This window comes from Carassius auratus, chromosome 48 (genome assembly GCF_003368295.1).
Source record: "Carassius auratus strain Wakin chromosome 48, ASM336829v1, whole genome shotgun sequence".
NCBI lineage: Eukaryota > Metazoa > Chordata > Actinopteri > Cypriniformes > Cyprinidae > Carassius > Carassius auratus.
In genome coordinates, this window is record NC_039290.1 from 8,535,270 (window position 1) to 8,548,023 (window position 12,754).

General features: G+C 34.2%; 1 protein-coding gene across 1 annotated transcript in view; it reads left to right on the forward strand.

Moving 5' to 3' along the window:
- The first annotated feature begins 8,082 nt into the window (after window positions 1-8,082).
- LOC113065748 (collagen alpha-1(XXIV) chain-like) overlaps window positions 8,083-12,754 on the forward strand; it is a 45,914-nt gene continuing 41,242 nt past the window's right edge. The window contains exons 1-4 of the mRNA XM_026237244.1: window positions 8,083-8,104; window positions 9,290-9,343; window positions 10,453-10,506; window positions 10,647-10,700. Coding sequence (XP_026093029.1) covers window positions 8,090-8,104; window positions 9,290-9,343; window positions 10,453-10,506; window positions 10,647-10,700 — 177 coding nt within the window. The 5' untranslated portion in view covers window positions 8,083-8,089. The remainder of the gene's footprint in view (window positions 8,105-9,289; window positions 9,344-10,452; window positions 10,507-10,646; window positions 10,701-12,754) is intronic.

Genomic DNA, 12,754 nt, shown 5'->3' on the forward strand with positions numbered 1-12,754 from the left:
TATAGCTTCATTCATTTGTGCTTCCTGCTAGCTACATTTCACAAGTTGATCTAGACAAGTACATGGAAACTATCCAAACCTCAGTCAAAACTGCATGTCTGTATTCATGGCATGTATCTTCTTAAAGTGTAAGTTCACGATTCGTGAGAGGCAAATGAAAAAAGATATATGGTTACATATTGATCAAAATTATTGCTAGGGACAATTTAGTCCTGAGTACAGAGATGAAAACATCCTTAAGTTAATTTTAAGTTAATTAATAAACTTTTATTTAATTAACATTTGTGTTTTTCTAGCAATTAAGCACATTTATTTCTTTCATTTTGTGTCTTACATGTGTTCATGTGTAACGTTGATGTCTTGCAGGGTTTGGCAGGACCGGAGGGAAACCCTGGACCTAAAGGTGTCAATGTACGTACAGCAACCGTCTCATGGTCTCCTGTCAAAACATAGTGACTGAACTCTTACATCATCTCACTGAGAGCCACAAGAACAGATAACAAAGAGAGAGATAGAGAGAGGATCTCTGGGAAGGTGAAAGGAGAATGAAGAGAGGATCAGATCCTTCTATCTGTTGTTGCTGTTGACCTGTACAACAGTGATGAATACAATTATTTTAGGGCAAAAGAGAAGAAACAGTTGGTGCATACTTCTCAACATGTTGAATGCATTCTCATCTCAATTATAATCTTAAAATAATTCCTTGATGCATGACCTTTTATTTTTAAAGACTTAGATTTTTTGTTTTGTCCCAGTACTCATGAATCAGTGAGCTGTCAAGATGTGACTGCTGCATCTCAGAGATTTTTCAGAAACACAAGTCCTTTCAACATCTGGCAGTGTGCCATGGCACAGGAATGTGCAGAGACAGGAGGAGGGCCGTTTCTTTCATCTCTGACCGATTGTACATGTGATCTCACAATGGCACATATAGCACTCTGCAGCAATCAAAAAGACTGGGCTATCGCTCACACGCTCACACGCCACACTGATTGATTTGTGTCGTGTGTGTTAAAGCATGTGGAAAAATGAGGTTATCACACCTGATGCTGACATGAGCATAATGTTCTGTGTGTTGCCAAAGGAAGTAAGCTGCATTATGTGTACATTACTTGTAAATCACTGCGATCGAAAGCAGTCTACAGTTTTAAAATTGACAGATATAATGAGGATGATGATTGAGGCTGTATCTTGTTGTTCAAAGTGAATCTGTTAATACTCTGGTGAGGAAATCAGATCAGTTAGCAAGTCATTCTGAAATCAAAATACAGCGATCTGAAATCATGTGGCTAAGACAACGCAGTCATTGCATAGGTGGAGATTTTAGGCTCATGGTTTATTAAAAATTCAGTTTTTCTCGTCCAGTAGGTGGCGCTGTCTCTTACCTGCTCTTGTACCATCAGGGCATGGAGGCGAAGACTTGCACCAAATTTCATTCCAATATACCAAAGCATTTCACAGATACAGGCAGCCTTGTGTCATGTTCTTGGCCATTGAATTTATGAATGCATTATGCCTAAATGGTACATCAGAGCACTCTCAACAACTTTTGACCTGCATGGTATCAGGATAATCCGAACACAATTTGGGGACAGAATGATATTGTGTAGGAGGAGTTTGACAAGTGTACTGTAAATGTGGTTTTTATCTATTGGTGATGCGTCTGTTTTTGTACCAGGGCTTCATCGGACCTCCAGGAGTTGCAGGACCACCAGGACTGGAGGGAGAGCGAGTGAGTTCAAATGTGCAGTTATACTTTATTAATTTCATAATAATGCAAATAAGATGCAAGAAACAAGCATATGCTGGTAGCATTAATTTAAGAAACATGCTGTTGATTGCTACAAAAAGTCTTTTGAATCATCGCTCAGTTTGTAAAATGACAGAAGTTTGTTTATAGTAATGCACTTACAATGGATATGTATTGGGCCAGCATGCAGCAATGTAAAAAACGCCTAAAATATGCAACTAGCCTAAATATCACATGTTAACCTGAGACTGGTGTGATACCAGCACCAGATCAAACCTGTTTATGCTGGTCAGATTAGCGGTGTATCAGTGGTACATGCAGCAAACTTCACTCTCAGAAACTACAGTAATACATTCATGCATGTGACAGACACTTTTATCCATTAACATTGTTCATGAATCGAACCCATGTTAGTGGCATTACAAGCATCACGCTCTGCTGTTTGAGCTACTATTATAGTTTTAATAATACATATTATTATAGTTTTCTTTTTAGTCATTTTGTTTTGTGCTTTTTTCATTATTATTATTATTTTATTTTATTTCTATATATTAACAAATATTGATTGATTGATTGATAGGTTAAGTACTTATAAACTAAATGAAACCTGAAATATTGCCTTTTCAACTACCAGAGTTTTCCATCTAATGTGTACAGTATATTTCATCATTAATTTCAATTATTTATTTCAGTTAAAAAAAATTTTTAATAGTTTTTATTTTATTTGACTATATAAACATTGGGGCTCGAACGTTTGGGCACCTTTGCAGAATCTGTGAAAATATGAGTAATTTTCTAAAAATAAGAGAGATCATACTAAATGCATGTTATATTTTATTTAGTACTGTCCTGAGTAAGATATTGTACATAAAAGATATTAACATTTAGTACACAAGACAAAATGCTGAAATTATTAAAATAACCCCATTCAAAAGAACCCTTGGTTCTTAATACTGTGTTCTGTTACCTGATGATCCTCGACTGTCTTTCTGTTTTGTGATGGTTGTGCATGAGTCCCTTGTTTGTTCTGAACAGTTAAACTGAGCTGCAGAAGGAAACAAGATGCATTAAGAGCTAAATGGGAAAAAATTATATTTCAATAAAATAAGACAAATTTGCCCATCTTCATCGTGTTCAAAAGTTTTCACCCCCCAGCTCTTTTAATTAACAGAGCAAATATGAACCATTTTTACACAATAATTTATGTTTCTTCGCCGCTTCCATTGAATTTCCAGATGCTGTTTGTATCCAACAGTATTGCTTTAATATCAGCGTAATGGCGGTTTCGTCCAGACATGTCAGCCTGACTAACACACGTGGGCTGTTTAAGCCCAAACATTGTGTAGAGAGTTGCTGTGGTCTGACAGACTCTGGAAAACACACGAGACAAGAGCGTGAAGATGGATGACACCCCCCGGCTCCGTGTGATCAATGTGTGTCAGATCGGATCGGTTGGTAACCGCCATCGTCTTGATGTGTTTCAGGGAATTCCGGGTCCTGTGGGAAACAAGGGTCCCAAAGGAAGACAGGTAAACGATCCCTCCTTCATAAGCTGTCATCAGGGGGTATTATGCAAATGAGTGATGCATATTTAAAACAGATGAAGTTACGTGTGGATGAAGAAAAGTCAGGAAAATGAACAAAGAATCAGTTCTTGTCATCTGCTGTCCAGCTGTAAAGCCGACAGCACTGTCCTGGTGGAAGATGTTATGCAACGTATAAAAGTCTACATTAGGACAGAAACATTGCTTTTTTCCTTAAAGGGGTCGTGAAGGTCATTCTGAGTTATGTGCATGTGGTAGATGTTCTGCAGCATAAAAAGAAATATATACAAGTTATTGTACAAAAGTGATGAATCAGGACACTCTACAATTATCTGCACTGGTCGACATCACAATTACGATTAGCATCAATAACACATTTTTTTCTTGTGAAGTTCAAGTAAATATTGTATGACATATATTTATTTTCAGCAATTTTATGTACATTTTATTTACTAACATTAAATAATATAATGATAATAATCATCATGATCATTATAATAGTAATCACAATTCTAATAATGCATTTATTAAAAATTAAGTCATCTCTTAAAATATTTTTTTGAATATTTAACATTTAAGTTAAGCTATTTCTACCATTAAATCACATAATAATAATAATAATAATAATAATAATAATAATAATAATAATAATAATAATAATAATAATAATAAATTAAATAATAATAATAACAATTCTTAAAATATCATGTTACTTTCTATTATTAAATAATAATTATAATAAATTATTTTATAATTAATTAGTTCATTGTTTGTAATGATTGCATTTTTAAACATTTAATTATAAGGTTCAGCGATTTTATGTACATTTTATTTTCTACCATTAAATCGTATACTAGTACTGCTACTACTAACCTATTAAATAATTAATTATTCTTAAGAACTCTAGTAAATATTTCATATTTAGGTTTAGCAATTCTATGTATACTTTTTCCTATAACTGCATCATAAAAAAAAATAACATATTTTTTTAATATAAATAAAAATTATAATAAAAATAACAAATTAATAATACTAATATTAGTAGTAAAATATAAAAATAAAATAATAATAATAATCTTGTAGATTGATTTTCAATAAGAAATCACCTTGGTTGTCCACGATTTTATGTCTAAAGCTTTTAACCAGGGGTGTCAAACATTTAATAAACTGATTCTCAGAGATTCTTCGTGAAGTGAGTCTCCACTTCTTGAAACTCTGGAGAGCAGCTCATTTTGGTCTGATTTTGGGAAGTGTTCCTCCTGAGAAAGCCCTCAAATGTAGGAGGAGCCTGCTAAGATCCCAACACAGATGGTGTGCCAGCTGGGCTCCTGCCCGCCGTGCCGTCTGCAGCAGAATGATTAATCACAGGCATCTCCAGCGCGGATGAAAGCTCGCTGGAAGACGTTCAAAGGCCCCTGGGCTCTCCGAGACACGAGCAAACATACAGACGCTCTCCTGAACTGCAGAACCGCTGCCATTTACAGTAACACACTGATCAGGAAACAGTTAAACAGCTTCACGATGAGGAGGTGTTCAGATGTGTGATCTGACCTCATGGAAAAGCGCCGTGTCTGATGTGTTTGCAGGGTGTTGTTGGTGATGTGGGTGAGCGAGGGCCGCCCGGACCGGATGGGAACGAGGTACGAGTCTCTCTAACATTGATTTAAGTTTAAGTTAATTTCACTGAGAGATCGGATCAAATAGGACTAGATTCATATTTCCATTTAGGGAAAGCCAAAGAGCACCATACATGGTTTTTGATCAACGTTGTCTTTTGATGTGCATTAAACTGTTAAGACGACAACTTCTAGGGTTTCTGCTAATAACAACAAGCATCAGATAAAAATAAAGAGTCATGTAGGTTCCTCATTTTATTCATTTAGATACTTTTTTAAATCCCATTAAAACAGGATATTTTTGCAGGAATGTTACTGTATCAACACCGCTGACAGCTGTAGAGATCTTGATGTCTTCAGCTCCAGATCAGTGTGTTAGAAACCTAGAGAGCCTCGTGAACTGTGTGTATTGTGAGATTTGGGCTGTGTTTCAGGGGCCTGTTGGAGGAACCGGCAGCGGTGGATTCCCAGGCCTGAGAGTGAGTCCTCACACACACACACACACACACACACACACACACACACACACGCACACACACGCTTACAGCAGCGATTGAGGGCTGCTTTGGTTTCTGTTCACCTGTTCTCTCCTCCATTCTTCAGACAAAAACATTCTCTACTCAACATTTTTTCTCAAAACCTGCCGTCTTTCAATAGCACACACACATATACTGTGTACTTTAATACAGGGTTAATTCATTTAACTAAAAGTTGATTAAAATTACATTTTCATTGCTTTAATTTCATTACTTGATTACGTTTATTGTATTTTAGCTGGTTTCCAAAGCCAGTGTTTCTCATTTGCCTTTAGTTGAACTTGAAGTACTAAAATAACTAAAACTAAACTAATATCTGTCTGTCTATAAAACCAAAATAACACAAAAATGTATCTCATTTATATAATAATAATTATATGAATAATTCCATTATATGATAATAATTAAAAAAATAATACTGTCATGTGACTTATGATATAATGGAAAGATTGTGATATTTAATGCACCTTTAGTAAGTTTCCAAAAGACAGTCTGAAATTTCTCATTTTCATTTAGTTTAACTTGATCTGAAACCGGTTAATGTCTTCTGCTAGTTAGTTTTAGAATTTTTGAAAATTTGAAATTTGAATTTTGGCGTACTTTTTTCTCTGTATAGTGTTGATGGGACAGCTAGTGAATGCATGTGAGGAAACATGTACAGTATGTTACTGTAAAGCCCTGGTTAGTGTGTGTCCTGCACTCGTCTGATGTGATGTGCTCGCTGAACTTCATGCTGATGCTGAGTGACTGTGATCCTGGCTGCTCTCCGTCTCTTTCATCTCTCCTGCACGAGCAGAGTTTGGCCAAAAGCAGCCGTTTCTTCGCAGATCTCTGCTCCTGAACTGTTGAGGATTATTAATATCCTCTCGGCAGGACTCAACTCTGTACAGTAGCAGAACAAGCTGCTGAAAACCAGAGAAAAACCCAAGAACTGAGTCGGATTCTTGTGCAACGAAAAACAACTAAAGTTATGCAACGTATTATAACTTAGCAGAAGAATAGTTTGTCCTTATTATTAATGTTAATAAATGGGACTGCTTATTTGCAAGTGATTTTACTTCGTGCACCGAATCAAATCTTTTTAAGATCTTTTAAGTTTTTATTATATGTATTTATTTATTTCTTGCATGGCTTTGGGTATTTTATATATATATATAAATATATATATATATATATATCATGATTAATGAATCCTTCCAAATTAATCTGATTCATTTCTATTATTTATTGACTTTTTTACTCATATGAAATCTGTCAAATTCCAGATAATGAGATTTTTTTTAAAAAATATTTTTTTTTAAAATAAATTATACTTTATATACAAATATACAAATATTTCAATATTTTTTAAGCTTTCTAGTCATCAAATAAGATATTTTAAAATGTTAATGTATTATTAATGATAAAATGAAACTATTTTTCAGTTTTAAAATAATTTTGTGAATACATTTTCATGACAATTAAGCATATTTCAGTTAAAAATGTAAGTTAAAATTTGAACAATTTTAGTAATTGCCAGGTATTTATTCATGTATTAGAAAAAAATTATTAATACTTTTATTCGTCAGTAAAACTCAAATTAAACTTTAAACAAGTGCCAGTAATATTATACATTTACTATATAACAAAATATTTCTATTTCAAATAAATGCTGTTCTTTTGAATCCTGAAAAATCAAATGGATCACAGTTTCCACAAATATATTTCGCAGCACAATTGTGTTCAACACTGATAATAATCAGAAATGTTTCTCGAGCAGTAAATCATCATATTTTTATGATTTCTGAAGATCATGTGACACTGAAGACTGGAGGAATGATGCTGAAAATACAGCGGAGCATCACAGAAATACATTACACTTTAACACAGATTCACACTATATTAGTGTTTTTACTGTATTTTTATCAGAGTGTTCCGACCTCAAACTTTCAGCTTATGTTTACATGCTAAGTCTAAAGATCCCAGAATCAGCTTGTGCTGAACCATTATCTCTGAATCTGAAGCATTAACCCCTTCTCACTAACTCCAGAAGCTGTGCTTTGTTTTTGCGTCTCATGCGTCACATGATTCCCGGTTGGGAGTTCTGTACATGGGATGGTTTTGAACATTCACAGATGGATGTGTTTTCATTAGAATATCAAATGAGTCGTATTTCACCTGCTTCTCTTTCTTCTGTCGGTTTTATTACTGTACGTGCAGCGGAGAAAAGAGCTTTTTTATGGACTGTGTGGGATTTGTTTGTGATCTGTGGGGCTTTCACAATCCTCTGCCAGCTCCAGATGAGCAGCTTTCCTTCCAAACATGTTTCTACGAGCTAAATAAACAAAGAGAAGTCACATTACCATGATTCTGCACATGTACTATATATATATATATATATATTTTCCTCAGTTGTAAAGTAGAATATATAAATATTTGGATAATTAGACTTCCATCACTGCACTATTCACTGAACACTGGGTCTCTGTCTCTTCTCTCAGGGGGATCCGGGGCCTGAGGGACCCCGTGGCTTTCCTGGCATTGTGGGACCTCAGGTAACGTCCTGTCACGATGCTCCTCAGTGTTCTGTAACCTGATTGGCTGGACACTGAAGATCTTGTTCTCTCATTGGCAGGGCCTGACCGGAGGGTGGGGCCTCCTGGAATGAAAGGTGATAAGGTGATTTAAATATTTCTATTATTGCAGCGAACATGTGAACTCATAAGGTTAATGTGTTGGAGATATGGACTAACATGTCTGTACAGATGATCCATTTAGGAAGTGCTCGGCATACACTCGCGCTTAGTTTTATTAGAAATATAAGATTTGTTCTTTTCTGAAACTTTCAAGGAACTGCAAATTATTCTGTTTATGTTTCTCATGATCTTATGAAATAAAATAAGGTTTTGTAGATAAATAAACATGAATCTGGTTTATGAATGTGAGCAGAGCTGGAATCATGGTTATTATAGTTTACTACAACCGAAACAATGAAGAACAAAACCAGATTTTGTTTTTGCGTGAATTAGAAGTAATATTAGTTTAAATAAAATTAAATATTATATATAAAATATATAAAAATATAAATATTTTAGCTAGTTTCCAAACATTTCTCTTAACTTAACACTAAAATAGTGTATTAAATACTACAATAGTGTACAAAAATAATAAAAAATATATAAAAAATAACAATAACTAACAATAAAGAAAATGGAAAATACAAAAATAAAAACTAATAACATATATATATATATATATATATATATATATATATAATGGTATAAAGATAAAAACACACACACATACTCATAAAATAATAATATTATAATATAATAGTACAATAATAGTACTGTATTAATATATTTAGCAATATAATCAATTACACACACACGCATATGTATATATATGATAAAAAATAACCTCACATTTATTTTATTTCAGCTAGTTGCCTACAAAATTTCTCAATTTTTAACTAGATGTACCAAAGTAACTAAAATTTAAACTGAAATAAAAGTATTAATAATAATAATTTCAAAAACTTTAACTAAAATGTAAGTACAAAAATAAAAACGAATTCAAAATACACAAAAAATAAAAACAGTAAAAGTCTCTCAGTGATACTAAACTTACACTGGCTGGAATCTAGACTATATGAAAATATGAGAGAGTTTTTATTTGTTTTATTTGTGTTTTCATCGCTACATCATTCCCAGACTCTCATTTGTGTTATTCATCACTGCAGTATTATTCTAACATGTGCAAACTCATGACTGCTGCTGTATATGGACAGTATGAATGCATACATCAGATCAGTTCAGGCATGTTGTGTTCTGTAGTCTATAATCCTGATGCTGTATGATTTAGGGTGAACCTGGATTGAGGGGTGAGCCTGGAGAAACTGGTTATCAGGGTGACAAGGTGAGCGTCAGACTGTTTTCTAACATGAAAAAGCTTTATATGGTCATAAAATAGTATCAGTCTGTCTGTTGAGGGTCTTGGAGACATGTGTACACTGAATGGAAATCTGCTCCAGGAAACTCTAAGATGCACAAAGATGTTTACATCTTTAAGATTTACACATATGAATTGCATATTTAATGTCCATCCATTTGCATTTCACAGTTTTAGCACATACTAATAAACTTTATTACATGCATGTTTGTCAGTCATACAACAGGTCAGATTTCTGCTCTCAAAAAAAACATGGCATAGTTTATTTTTAACGATTTGGGTCTATTTAAATAATCATATTTATTATTATTTTAGATATTATATATTTTTATATTTGGCATAGTTTATTCTTATTTTATATATTTACGTATTTTATGCTAAAATCAAAATAACTTTTACTTTTAGATTATTTTCGAATATTTTAATCATTTTTAAAATTCAATTAATCAAACTGCTTAGAATCAGCATAGCTCTGTTGACTGTGAAAACAAAGTTTATTCAGATAAAAAGTATGAAGACGGTTAAAATAGCTGACAAATATAAATCATGTTAAGTTTATTAGTTTGTAGAGGTCGATCGACGTATCGGTTTTGCCGATTAATTGGCACCGATAGTTGATTGCTGGAACATTCTGTTATCGGCAAAAATCCATGGCAATTAATTATTATTATTATTATTACTTTTATTATTATTACTACTACTTTTATGGTTTAGTACTGTTTTATTTTTTAAATAAAGGACTATTTTGGTTTTTCTTCAGTATCCATTAAAAAAAATTATCGGTTAATTAATCGGTATCGGCCAGTATGGTCCAACCTAGCTATCGGTATCGGCAAAATCCACTATCGGTCGACCTCTATTAGCCTGTTTATGACAAAACTGTAATCCAAATGCATGGAAATGCTATTTGCAATTAAAATGGATAAATCTTGAACATTTTTTGAGTGTGAAACTCAAGTAATCGTGAACTTCTGGTTAAGATTTGCTGGTGTAAACGTGTGGGAATCCTGTCTGTGTAAATGGATTTGGTGTTTCATGCAGACAGTGAGGAGACTTTTGTGTATTGTTTGTTTTAGGGAACGGCTGGTAATCCAGGCCCGACGGGACCACGTGGAAAACCAGGACCTCTCGTAAGACCCCTGCGTTCAATTCAAACCAATGTGGGATTGTCAGAATACCAGCAAATCTGGTTGGAAGTCAGAGGGACTGAACTATGGTCACCTTTTATGTATTTTTATGATGTTTATATTTGATATTCTCTCTCTGAAAGGGAAAAACGGGAGAACGGGGACCACAGGGGCCTCCAGGGCCACCAGGACCTGAGGTGAGAACCAGGGCTCTGGAAAACAGTCCATTGAACAGTAGAGCAGATCTTGACATAAACTGATCTGAACATCACTCTATATCTCAAGTGATGTGTCTCAGTAAGATGAGATGTAAATGATCCGCACATATAACACAGTGATTGAGAGCTGAAGAAATGAAGGCTCCTCAGAAGATGTGAGATACTCTGGAGGCTTGTGAAGATCAGTCCTCCGCTGAGGAACAGTGAAAGTAAAGCTTCTGGAAACAAACGCTCCTCAAAAGATCCTGAGGATCAGATTTGAGACTCTAATGCATGATTGATGGAGAATCAAGTAAAGCTGAGCTGCTTCAGTCCAGTAAGAGTCAATCTGGAGATATTATTGACCTTAACTTGATCACAATCACTCAAGATTTGACTACAGTTACACTAAAAGAGCTTTGACTGGATAAAATCTCTAAAGCATTAGTCAGACGACAGAAGCCATGGAGTAGATTGTGTGCGAGAGGTTTAACAGCAAAGTTTTGATCATGTTGGTCATTTAGAGGACCTTGTGTAACAAATATTACACAGTGAAACATCATACAATTAGGACATTGTAAGTAATTTTTATAAACAAGCCTAAGAAAAAACATTTCTGGTGTGCATCTCGAGACAAACACTGCACGCAGATGAAATCACCTTATTCAGCATTTCTGCACTTATTTTGAAGAACATTTCTATATTTATTTGGATTGTTTAAGTTTGGTTAAAGATTTCAAAATTTTACACTCTTCTGTGCTTGTGGCTGTCAGATGCATTCAGTCAAAGCCTTATTAAATACAACAAAGCATTAATCACATTCGAGCTGTTTATAGTCTATTTGTGTTAGCTTTTGTTGTTGTTAATCTCGAACATGACTTTGGCTCCTTGCAGCCTTACCAGAGTAAACTCAGAAGTGTGTGAGTGAAACTCATCCTGGCAAGAGATGAACATCTCATATGCTGGTTTGACAACAGCTGGGTTTTTGGGAAGTTTCCCTCTAGTGGCACTTCTGTGTTATTTCATGCTCATAGTGTTCCTTATTATTAAATATGTCCTATTAATATAAAAACAAAAACAAAATATTATTTAATATATGTATTGACTATCTTGCCACATATCATATTTCAGAAATAATGATAATGGATTGTGAAATACATTCATGTCTAATAGTAAAACATTACACCTACTGCATAATATTAATAGTATATGTTCATTTATTTATTTAAATAATAATAAATCTCATAATCGTTAAATAATCAATATAATATAATACAAGAATTATTATTTATATTTTAAAATTATGTATTATTAGTAGTGCTGTCAAAATTAGCGCGTTAACGCATTCGATTAATTTGAAATATTTAACGCGTTAAAAAAAAATAACGCAATTAACGCGGTTGCAGTTTTTTTTATTTCTGGTTGTGGCCTATGTGTGTTCAACGTGCAAAGAAATATGGATAAGACCAAGGAAGGACTTTTAGACGGAAAGTTTCAGTATGAAACTCCGGATTACTCTTCAGTCTGCCACAAGAAACAGCAACATTAAAATCATGAACTCAAATGTCATTGTTTAAAAAAAAAAAAACAATGACTGTTGTAACAGTGCGTAAATCAGACCTTTCTGTAACGCTAACGTTAATAAGCTTAAACGAAAATAAAGAAATAATTGTGTAGCGGAGTATTTTTTGTACACAGTGCCGCGAACTGTCAATCACCCCTGTGCGCGTGCATCACTGTCCTCCTCGCAGCTGCAGCAACTTGCGCTCTCTCTCTTCATCAAGCTTTAAAACAAAAAGGGGACAAAAAGATCATATTGTCTTTGTGCATAGGCTATAGATTAATTAGATAAATGAATATCTAAATTTGTGCCTTGCCGTCTACGGTATTTTTTTAGAACTTAGAAAAAAGATGCTGCAGCCAATGAGCAGCCAGCGGGGGCTGCAGGACGACTCAACCTCCGCAGACAGTTTTTAATGTTTATCAGACAATAAATACTCAAGATTTTGCTTTAGTATAACTTCCGGGACAATTAGGGCCAGATTCGGGAGTCG